This window comes from Temnothorax longispinosus, chromosome 9 (assembly GCF_030848805.1).
Source record: "Temnothorax longispinosus isolate EJ_2023e chromosome 9, Tlon_JGU_v1, whole genome shotgun sequence".
NCBI classification, from domain to species: domain Eukaryota; kingdom Metazoa; phylum Arthropoda; class Insecta; order Hymenoptera; family Formicidae; genus Temnothorax; species Temnothorax longispinosus.
The window spans coordinates 7526205-7538911 of record NC_092366.1 but is presented as its reverse complement, the minus strand read 5'-3'; the positions used below and the strand labels follow the sequence as shown (position 1 = coordinate 7538911).

Sequence of the window (12707 nt, the reverse complement as noted above, 5' to 3'; positions counted from 1 at the left end):
TTGCCCCCCTCTCTTGCCTCAATACCAGGATGATATGTGCACGCTTCTACTGCCTATTCTAACTGCTTGTCGTATTCAGTTCATGATCACACGAGTGTTATTATCGCTCTGTTATCTCATTTAAGTTAGCGTCTATTGGTTTATTGAGAGATAAATCGACATGTGTTTAATGTTAGCCAAGTCTCAGTTATCTAAGAATAAATCAGGAAGTTCGACGGTATAAATGGTGAACAAGCAGATTTATATGTCGTGACAGTCGTCATCTGCAGTGCCGAATGAAAACATACGTATACTCGCAATACTGATATAGCCTGTGTAGATATAGCCTGTCACTTATGCGTTCTGCGTGTATCACTTCGTGGCAGACTTTACGAAACGGCACAGTGAAGTGAGCATTTAAGTGAAATAAACGACCAAAGTTGAAGCGATTTACAGGTCAGTGTGTCGATTATTATCAACGCTCTGTTTTCCTCAAACTGATATTCAGTCGAAATTTATTAATAAAAATTTTAGATAAAGCCTTGTAAAACATGTAATTATAGTGAACTCACTTATACCGTATTATATTTAAAAAATATGAGATTAACTTGCTAATAATGCAATGATATGTGTATAGGTAAATATGGATAAATAGGAATAAAAAGCACCCGAATAAATTATATGATACATAATTTAATATACTTTAATATAATTTAAGAAAATATGATTTTACAAAAATGCTACATCAGTGGGAGAATCTCAAGTTTATTCCATGTAAATTGCATGAGTCGCATGAGTTTGAGAGAAAAAGAGTTCAAGTTGTAAACATACATCATGCGCAAACATTATAAACTCGATTATAAGTTCTTATGAGATATTCCTCTATCTTATAGACAATATTTTAGAACGTATTGTTGCGTGCGCGCCGCCCGGTATACTTCTCTGACTCCGAGCTGAAGCGTGCAACGGGCCGACTTCCGTCAAGATGCGAATCGCCCTTAGTAACGCCTGTTTAGAAATATTGATTTCCCGATGTTCAATTAAATATTGATTTTCTACCAGATGTTGTTTATACCTGATGTTCGGATTTAGCTGGGATACCGTCACGTTCGGACGTGTCATCCCGAGCTCTCTGTATTATCGAGCCATTTATTAAAGAAGTTCCTTTCGGTATTAACAACGAGTCTTTCTTTATTTCTGTGAGAGTGACGGAGTGCGCGCCGCGAGTGCTTGTGAGAAAGTGAGAGACCCGGCGAGCGCAACAGTATAAATAATTTTCCATATCTTTAAAAAATCTTATACTTTATAAAATATAATAATGTAGAAATCAAATATCTATATAAATCGAATATATCTATCTAACACAAATAACCACTTTTCCTCTTTACTTTTTAAATTAAAGAAGATAAGCCATAACAAATATCATTTCAATTTCTCAATGCAATATTAATTGTTACGCTTTTTAAGATTAACAATTTAGCCAGAAATTATTAGTTGAATTGACGTCAATTGCATCGATAAATAGTTGATGTCAAATACTAGTTTAGTTGATATCTTTGTCATCTTCGACCTTGTTTTGTCATCTTCACAATTGCTTTTAATTGAGAAATAGTCTCAATTTCTCAATTAGAAGCAATTGTGAAGATGACAAAGCAAGGTCGAAGATGACAAAGATATCAACTAAACTATAATAGTATTTGACATCAATTATTTATTGAAGCAGTTAACGTCAATTCAACTAATTTTGTAAGATTTTTATTGTCTTTTGACTAACTCTATTTCGAATTAATCCAAAATCGGAAAGCATAATATATACATATATGTATACAATAAAAAATTTTGTGTATTTATGTTAAAAAAGGTCCTTGTTAAAATTTTTGTGTAAAGTATAAGCAACACATACATGTGTAGATTTAAAATTACTAAAATAATTCAAAAAATATGTTAGTAACACAATTTAAACGTATTTATTAAATGTGTTAAAATTTACGATAAAAGAGTGTTGATTTTACTTTATAAGAGAAGTGGGAATAAAAATTTACAGAAAAAGAAAGTTAATTTTATTCTTACAATCTTAACTTCAACATAAAAGTTATGTTAATTGTACACATAAATAACTTCAAATTACGATCAGAATTACATTTCCTTTCTGTTGAAACATTTTAACATAGTATCAGTGTTGTACCATTTAACACATCCATATTATGTTAAATTAACACAAAAATTTGAGTAAACCGTTTGGGACATGTGATTTATGTTATATTTAACACAAATTTTCCAACTGTGTATATTACGTATTCGATGTAAATAGAAAAAAAAGAAGGGGGCGGGGGAATTGGCCGAAAGACATATAGAAATATTACAAAAATATTCATGATTACTCAATTAACATAAAAACAATTACAAAAAAACAATGTATAGTAAATATAATGAGGCCAAAGATGACAAAAATACTAATCAGTATTCGACATTGACGATTCATTGATGCATCAACGTCGAATGTAGAATGTATGATGTCGATTTAATTAATCATTTCTGACTGGGGAAAAAATACTATACTACGACACAAGATATTTTAACCCTTTCAGTTCCAGGCGGCGATATATTGACCACCTTTTGAGTCTTCTTTCCTTCATCGTAACTTTTAGTATAACTGCAAAAACTTGCATTTTTTTTTCTTTTTTATGTTGCTAAGGTTCAAACTTGATAATCAAGTAGCATATTTAGCAATATTGTTTATAATTTTTTTTGTTATTAACAAATTTACATCAAAAGACGCACCATTTTTTCGGTTGAATTTGATTGTAACGAAATTTGATAATTAATGTATACCTTAAAACATGGTTTCTTATGTTTTCGAGGTCGCTGATTACGAATCTAAAGTCAGATTTTCAAAATTCAAAATGGCGGATCCAATATGGCGGACGAATTTTTAATAATCAATTCGGTTGATTTTTACAAATTCGTGGATCTGTTTTGGATCCGCCATTTTGAATTTTGAAAATCTGATTTCAGATTCCTAATCAGCGACCCCGAAAACCCCCGAGTAACAAGTTTCAAGAGAATCCGGTTGATTTTTACAAATTCGTCCGCCATATTGGATCCGCCATTTTGAATTTTAAAAATCTGATTTTAGATTTGTAATCAGCGACCCCGAAAATCATATACTCAATGCGTTTTGTAGATATTTGGCTATTCCCTTAATTATGGGACTGAAAGGGTTAAATATGTGTGTATGTGTGTGTGCGTAAATATAACAAGCATACAATATAACTTTGACATATAATGATATTATAGTAATATAATTATTTTAAGATATTATGTAGTTTAAAATGTCAATTAAATAAACCGAACATTAGTTTGGTATCCAAGGCTTATTGAAAAAAATAAAAAAGTTAATTAGAATGATGCAGCATGGTGATATTAATAAATGCATTCACGCAGTAACATAACGTTAATCACGATTTCATATATCATAAAAGAAGCGTCGCTCGTCGCTATAAGATCGTGTACATTAAAAGTTCAGTTAAAACATTTTTGCTGATCTCTTATCGTTTCGATGAGATATACGCTTAGATTAAAAACATAAGAATTGATTTTTTCCGATAGAGTGTGTCACTTCTTTAACATGCGTAAAAGCACTAAAAAAATACTCTTATTTTTATCTGTAATGTAACATACCCAAAGTGCATCAAAATTGAGGAGAAAACATGGGTTTCTTTAAGATAAGTAGATTTAATCTAACAAGATTCATTTGAGTGTTACATGTACTTTATGAGTTTTCTGTGCAGCAAATATAATTAGCGCGATATTTTTGTAGCTCGAGTACTTGAGGCCGACTTTTGATGCCTTTAACAATTAAGCAATATAGTATGCTATTCTAATTAAAATGTATTAAAATATTAAAATAAAAAGGTATAGAAATCTGTTGTGAATACTTCTTAGGAAAAACTATAATAATGGTAATATAATAGAATAAACAATCAAACAGATTTACATACTTATTATGTGACGTGGCATGATTATTGACATTGAAAATTGTGTAAAGCTATTAATTTTTATAGCAGGTATTTCAAATAAATGAAAAGTAACATATTAAGACGTAACAATGTAAAACATACAACAATTTTGACTGAATAATAATAATTTGATTTCAATATAAAGAAATTACGTTCATATTCTTTAATAGCGTAGTGACTCGTGACTCTACTGCAAGTGTATAATCAAATCATATGTTATGCTTTATCTAAGCATGATAACGCGATTACGTACTTGCTTCAGCAATTATTACGTCAAATGAACAGTTTTCAACTTTAATCTTATTTCGTTGTTTTTGTTTTCGTAATGATTAATGTTGGCATATTAGAGTTATAAAATGTGAAAATATGTAGTACAACTAAAAAAAGAGGTATTACACAATTAAATATATCAATACATATTTATATGTAGCCCAGGTAGCAAGATGTCGTCATTATAACGTCGATTTAAGGTCATTTCTCGTCATTTGACATCAGTGGACTAAATAATGACGTAAAATAAACGTAATGTTTGTGACGATATATTGTCGTCATAAAAATATCGTCATTTTATCGTCATTTTAAGTCATATTCAATGATTAATATTACAAATTTTAATTAAGTAATAATTGTAAGTAAATAGTATATTAGTAGAACAGTATATGCATTTTTTAAATGTTACCATCTATTTTATCAAAATTCTCTTAAATCCATTATAATCAATTTATTACATTAATCATTGCAATATTAAGATGTATCATAATTTAATTGAAATAAAATTTATTTAAAATCGATTAAAGAATAAAAAGTTTTGTCATTTATTTGCATTTCTGGCACTAGATTAGTAAACCATTTTTATTGTGATTTATATCATTTGCTATAAATTATTTATATATTATTACAATTATATGTGTTCATCATAAGTTCAGTCATTAAACGTCCATCTAATAATGGACGGATTTGGTTCTGAGAAAACCGCGGAAAACATTTCTGAGAAAACTCATCAAGGTAAAATATGCATAAGGCCGATGTCATTCGACCACAAGTACGCACGCGATCGCGGCGCGCTATAAGGCGAGTCCACACCTGAGCCCACTCGGCCCGAGCCAAGCCGAACGCAAGCCGAACCGAATGAGCACGCGCGTGCTTTGATGTGGATGGCATCTGAACGAACTTGCATGATACTTGCTCAAGCATCTATTCGGAAGTATTCGGAAGTGATCCAGACGTTCGGCAGGGGCTTGATTCTTGAAATCATTCGCAAGAGAAGCGTATGCGCAAATGTTGGTCTTACAGAAAAGTTGCAAGTCGATTGGCTGTCGCATAGCTTTTAACCAATCAACTTGCAACGTTTCTGTAAGAGCAGAATTTTCGCATACGTTTCTTTTTTGCGAATGAAATCAAGAATTGAGCCCCAGATAGTGAACATAGCGGACAAAGACTTGAAAGATGCATTTATCAGTTTCTGTGACCTACTGTACAAAGATAAGATGAATTCTCTTCAATTTCTTCCTCCGAACACGGCTTACCTTCGAACATTCGCTCTGGCCCGTCCACACACATTCATACGAATAATGAATGCTCGGTCTGAGCGCGTTCGGCGAACGATTTGGGCCTGTTCGGCGCGGCTCGGACTATCGTCCACACCAGTATGTTAAATTTGTTCGTGTTCGGCTTAGCTCGGATCCGAGCGTGCTCAGGTGTGGACCCGCCTATAGACGCGTCGTAAATTTCTCACTAATACCGCAACTCGATCACGTTCGACGGCATCTCAACGCGAAACGTACGTATCCCGTTGTTCAAAAAGAGAAAAGGGAAAAAAGCTTCCCATTACGCTTTTAATTGAAACAACTCTTAACTCAAACGTATAGGAGAATGCGTCTTGAATATCGACGGATATGAAGAAAAACACGACGATAAAGAGGGCGGAGAAAAAAACGGTGGAAGGGGGGCGCGACGAAGGAAAGGGTGGATTGTGGAAAGGCCGGAATGAGTGTGGGAGGGAGCCGGTTGAAAAGGGAGAAAGAAAACGTGATAAATCTCGCTGCAAACAATAAAAGTTATAGTAAAGAATCGTTTTCGCGTTTCGTGACACGGCGGAAGAACAATGATTTGTCGGGAAAATTCTCCAATTCCAATTCCAATTCCAATTTCAGAAATGGCCCTAGAGACACCGGCATGGCTGAATCTATGCTTTGTGGAGAAGATCCTGCGAAAGTCGGAAGGCGACAACTCGATTCAGGTGATCGAGATATTCTCGAAACCGGCCACGACTAAGGGTGACGGCTACTCAAGCGACATGATTAGGGTTACTGCCGAATTTTCGCGTGACCAAGGCGACAGTAAAATTACGGAGAAGAAATCAATCATTGTCAAAATCTCGCCTATAGCTGAAGGCATTCGTCAGGACCTTGTAAGTTGATTCAACTAATATAATATTTCTAATACAAATAAATCAAATTAAGTGGCAGATTCTACTATTTCGAAGTAGATTTCTGATCAACAAAAAGATCAGGACAATTATTTTTGAGACAATCAGTGATTGAAAATAAAATTATTTTTATCAAGTTCAAAGAGGCACCTATACCTACATTTAGAAGAAAAGTATATGCTTCAGTCATTTTAAAATCAATTTTGATTTGCGGAATAAAATTATTATTTATTTGTCATTTCTGAGAAACCAAAACTTTTTATTTAAACCCTTACATCACAAAACTAATTGCATGCTTGTTTGATTTTAAAAGATTTTATTTGTTAATCTTAAATAAACTTTTTACAGGTCGAATTATCAGGCATCTTTGACGTCGAGATATTGATGATGTCAGATACCTTGGATAAAATGAATAAGTTGTTAGGGCAGGAGCATCGCTTAAGCGGGAAGGGCCTATACGTGCAAAATAAAAATCCAACGCTTCTGGTGATCGAGGATCTCGCGCCTCTCGGCTTTCGCATGGCCGATCGTCTGTCTGGTCTTGACCTAGCTCATACCATATTGGCGCTTGACGGACTAGCCAGGTTTCACGCAGCTTCTGTAGCCATATGCGAGAAGGTAAATCACTACGTGTGACACTTGTAATGTCTCATTGCGATTATCACGAATTCAGGTCAGTGCATGGAAAGTCATTTTGTATTGGATGTTAGAAGACTTCTTGCACTATATTATACGAATATTGCACTATATTAAACACATTATACATAGTCGTCGGAAATATTCAAAAGTTTCATATAATAGACATTAATATATTTTAAAGCGACGAAACATTAATTGCTTCAAATACTATGAAGAGATAAGTCTGAAACTTGTAAAGCTTTAGGATAATATGCTTAACACTTTAGATCCTATAGAGAAGTAGTTTCTAATTAATATTTTAAAAAGGTGCAAATTTTATTTTAATACCGTGTACTTACAAACATGTTGCCCAACTTCATACTAAAGTAAATTTTCTTGTTGCATAAATGTATAGTGGCGGGCAAAGTTTTTACGTTTTATAATCGCAGACATTACAGACGCGGGTAATACTTAAGGAGCTCTCCCTCCTCACCAATTTCGCTGAATTTAGGCTTAATTGACGCGTTTTTGCACAAAACGAACGAATCTGGCAGAAAAAAGTCTCGCTCTGCCCCGCGAAGCGAGATATTAACTGTTAAAGTTGACGACTATCAGGTTATGAAACAGCTGTCATACCGACGAATCATATTACTGTGTTTCGTTAATCTCAACGCTTAATATCTGTAACAGAAATAATTTGTTAAAGCAGAGAATAGTTGATGATATATGAAAAGTACATATTTATGTGTACTTTTCATATATATACCAACTATTCTCTACTTTAACAAATTATTTCTGTTTCGTTAACTTAAACGCTTAATATCTGTAACAGAAATAATTTGTTAAAGCAGAGAATAGTTGGTATATGAAAAGTACATATAAATATCAAATTGTTGCAGAAATAAAATTGTTAAAGCAGAGAATAGTTGGTATATGAAAAGTACATATTTATATGTACTTTTCATATACCAACTATTCTCTGCTTTAACAATTTTATTTCTGTTTCGTTGACTTCAACGCTTAATAGCCGTGTATACAGTTATCACGTTTATTTTAAGGAAATGTTAAATTTCAACTTTAATCCAATTAATAAATAATAAAATTTAATATATTGTTTTCAAGTTTGTGGTTTTAATTACAACAGAAAATATTTTGGAACACAAATTATTTCTGTTACAGATATTAAGCGTTGAAGTTAACGAAACAGAAATAAAATTGTTAAAGCAGAGAATAGTTGGTATATGAAAAGTACATATAAATATGTACCATATACCAACCATTCTCTGCTTTAACAAATTATTTCTGTTACAGATATTATATAAGCATTTAAGTTAACAAAACATAAATAATTTGTTAAAGCAGAGAATGGTTGGTATGTGAAAAGTACACATAAATATGTACTTTTCATATATCAACTATTCTCTGCTTTAACAAATTATTTATTCTGTTACAGATATTAAGCGTTGAGATTAACGAAACACAGTATATGATTCGTCAGTATGACAGCTGTTTCATAACCTGATAGTCGTCAACTTTAACAGTTAATATCTTGCTTCGCGGGGCAGAGCGGGACTTTTTTCTGCCAGATTCGTTCGTTTTGTGCAAAAACGCGTCGATTAAGCCTAAATTCAGCGAAATCGGTGAGGAGGGAGCTCACCTTGTATAAAATTACCCAAACGCGCGCTATTTATTTTTAATAATTTACTGTTACTATTAACTTTACACTATTAACCAAATAACCACACAACTGCCAAAATATGCCATGACAGCCACTCATGAAGTAAGCGCAACAAGAAAACCAATCGGCATCGCTGAAAAGCGACAATAATATTTCGATAGATTCGAGTATCGATGACATGCTCCACACAGCAAAATATAGGTCTCCAAGATATCTAGAAGATATCTGAATGATGGAATATATCTTATTGCGCAAGATATCATGAGAATATTTCAGAGACATCTCCAAGATTATAAAAAGCCATGATAATTTTATCTCAGATATGATATCTGATTCTGCACATATGTCGGATATCTATGCCTCATTTAAAAGCAGATATGTTATATACAACCCAAATAGTAAGAAGAAAAGAAAAATTTTTTTTAAATTCTCGATTTATGAAATTAATTGTTTTTCCGTATTTATTCTCTGTTCTAAAATGATTCTTAAGAGTTCATAAGAAATTCATTTTTATGTCATCAATTCTGAGTCCTTCTTCAAATATAAAAGAAGTTCTTTTTATAAGAATTTGCAATAAATTCAAAATTATGCTTTGATACTATTTCAATATTTTGCATTTTGCTATCTCTGTAAAAAGAACTAATAAATAAATTTTAATTTATCACGCACAAATAACCGCGTTGACTCTCAGATTTAATTTTTAATGTTTATTATCGAGAGTCCTAATTATTTGATTTAATATATCAAATTATTCTCTTACAATTAGTACCTAACTACCTAAGGAAAATCGACTTTTCCTCGATTAAAATATCGCGTATATCAAATACCTTCGAAACTAAAGCAATTAAAAAAGAAAAGCTTTAAGCTTTTAATTTAAATGGACACGTATGTGCCTAACTAATTGTAAGCAGTAAGTCCTTCTACATTTACAAAATCGTAATTTGTAATTTATATTGAAATTTATATTAAGAAATTGTAACAAATAGTCCTCCTCGTAACTATCTTCAAGAAAAAATGTTTATCTCTAAATTTGTTAAGAAATCACATGTTATTTAAATTAATGTCGTAGATTTTTTCTATAGCCTCATGTATATACATGTTCCAAATTTCCAGTCCTGCACACTACAAACTTATTTACTAAATTTTATAATTAAATGAATGAATATCAATGTTCTTTGATAAAAATATTTTAATATCTAGGAACCAAAGCAAAAAGAGATGTATACGAAAGGAATATTTAACGATCAGTACCCGCCAGAAGTGCAAAATTTTTTCGTTATAAGTCTTAAAGCTTTAGCAGATGAGGTTGCAAATTGGCCAGGAATGAAAAAGTAAGATTTACATAAATAAACGCAATATTTATTAATCTAATTCTTAATGTTTAAGATAACATAAATAAACATAATAAGCAGAAACCAGCAAATATATATAGAAACACAAATTGTTGTTTAGAATATACAGCAAATATTTATGATTTTTCCGCTAATTTTATAGAATTCCATGTTTATGTGACTTTTATTTATTGTTAGATACTCGGAAAAAATTGCTAAACTCACCGACCACATATATAAAATAGGAATAGATGCATCCAAGTTATGTGAGGATGAATTCAATGTTATTAATCACGGCGATTTCTGGGTAAACAATATGTTGTTCAAATATGACAATAATGGCAAACCTGTTCAGCACATTTGTGTAAGTACCACCACATTATAAAAAATCATATATTTCCTTTAAATACAAGCTTATTGATTTATTTATTATTATAATCACGATTAAAATTTAAGATTAAATAACGAAATTAGTGAAAACTAATTTGTACCTGCATGTAATGACATAATTTATATTGTTGAAACAGCGTATTTACTTTAAAACTATATCTTAAAAGATTAATTTTGAAAAATGTAAAGCATCGTGAGCATGAATTAAATATAAATAGGTATAGCATCGTTTAGTCACTTTGTTTTAATTATCTATATTTCTGAATTTTTATTATCATTTTTGTATTTGAATGCAATGCAAATTGCAGTTAAATGCAAAATAAATTTACATAAAAATTAACAAAATGAATAAGACATAAACACACACACATATAATATTCCGAAAAGTATACGGTATATGTTAACGCATTTTAATAATTCGCAATATCAACTTTAGCGATCAAGACAAAGAGGCAGCGCTAATATGAGATACTTAAAATTGCAGTAGATTATGAATAATGCATAAATCTAGTTTGATCACATTCAGGTACAACCGCCACCTGTTTGCCGGTGTCATTCGCGCGAACTCTCAACTTTCTCGCCGCGACTTCCTAAACACGAGTCCCACTTCTTTCCCGGGGCACGGATTTCATTTCTAATTCAATTGCCAGGAGCTTAAAAAATCGATCGATCGACAGAGTTTGTTTGATATTACAGGTGGATTTCCAAAATTGTGTCTACACATCGCCGGCAATCGATCTTCAATATTTTCTCAGTACAAGTCCTTCCCCGGATGTCATTGAAAACAAGAGAGATGTTTTATTAAATGAATATCTTGGCGTACTGTCGGCGACTATGAAGCAACTGGGCTGCAAGACGCAGCCACCCACCATGGAAGAATTGAAAACTACCCTAAAACGAAGAGCCAGTTATGGAATGATAGCATCCTTCTTAGTTTTACCGATAGTGCTGTGCTGCAAGACTGAGGTGAAAGATTTGGATGAGATGATGAATTCTGATACTTTTTCAAGTCCGGGTCTAAAGAGCGAGAGTTATATAAAACTGATGATGAAGAGAATTCCAATGTATGACGAATGGGGTTTGCTGGATCTTTAATGAATACTTGACTTTTGTTGTGTTGAGACTAGACAAGGCAGGCATTCCGAGAATCTGCCTGTCCGTCCTTATACATGTAGTGCTACGACAGTCTTCCTAAATATTAATGTGGGGGCCGGGATGGATAAGGAGCGAATAAACTCTCACTTCTTGTAATATGAAAGTAGTATAATATATTTGGGTACTTCTGCTTCAGAGAAGTTGTTCGGCTATGTTATGCACTCGGGTACACAACTCGCAAATGATAATAATCGTAATCGTAAAATTCTCTTTCGGATCGCGCTGAGCTCACCGCGTACGTCTTTCTCTCACGGGCTCTGTCACACGACTCCCCACTCCTACTACTATCCAGGGCCTTCTCTACTCGCGCCTTCTCCTGCCTACCGTATTTACTACAGTTGTAATAAATAATGTAGAAAAAATAATAATAATAATAGGCATGGCAAAGTACAGCAAATACATTAAAATGGAAAACAATAGAATAATAGATATAAATATTGGCGCGCTTTAAAAAAAGCCATCATGGAATTGATATGACAAATCTTTTAGTTTGAAAGATCAAAAACTATTCTGTTATGATGTAATATAATGTTTTCATATATATAATATAAATTAAGATTACCATAATTATATCGAGAAAAATCTAAGAATTATAACATTATATAAGAAAACTTAATTATTCTCTTTAATGGCTTTTTGATTAACTTTTACTCTCTACTTTGTCATACAAAGTTACAAAATACTTCCTTTTACGATGCAAAATGAGAGATTATTTAACATGGATTACTTCAATTATATTATAGATTACATTAAAAAACATGGAAGACTCTACATTTTAATATCATTGATAAACTTGTTACTGATACACAGTTGCTTATATATTCGTAAATTTAATGTAAAAATCTTCATTGTTTTAATTTCAGAGATTATAATTCAAGATTTCAGAGATCATAATTTACGTTTTTTAATACATTTTCAATCTCTTTCTTCCCCCTCTCTCCCTCTCTTACAACATTATAAACTTTACAATTCGTTTCGTTTTTCTTCAAATTTTTATTTTTTTTTTTTTTAATTTAATTCAAAATTCTATATAAAATTTAATTTTTAAATTTTTGAAGTTTATGGAGTCTAATTATATTTACAAGTTAACTTACTTTCATCTATTCTTT

General features: G+C 32.0%; 1 protein-coding gene across 2 annotated transcripts; it reads left to right on the top strand.

Moving 5' to 3' along the window:
* The first annotated feature begins 98 nt into the window (after positions 1–98).
* LOC139819041 (uncharacterized) lies at positions 99–12492 on the top strand. 2 transcript variants are annotated; one of them, XM_071788176.1, is made up of 6 exons: positions 99–435; positions 6152–6408; positions 6775–7044; positions 9923–10053; positions 10252–10417; positions 11140–12492. In XM_071788176.1, the coding sequence occupies exons 2-6, from the start codon at positions 6154–6156 to the stop codon at positions 11536–11538; spliced, it is 1221 nt and encodes a 406-aa protein (XP_071644277.1). In that variant the 5' UTR covers positions 99–435; positions 6152–6153; the 3' UTR covers positions 11539–12492. The 2 variants fall into 2 exon arrangements, with proteins under 2 accessions (XP_071644277.1, XP_071644276.1); XM_071788175.1 differs by lacking the exon at positions 99–435 and adding an exon at positions 5456–5778.
* Positions 12493–12707: the final 215 nt, after the last annotated feature.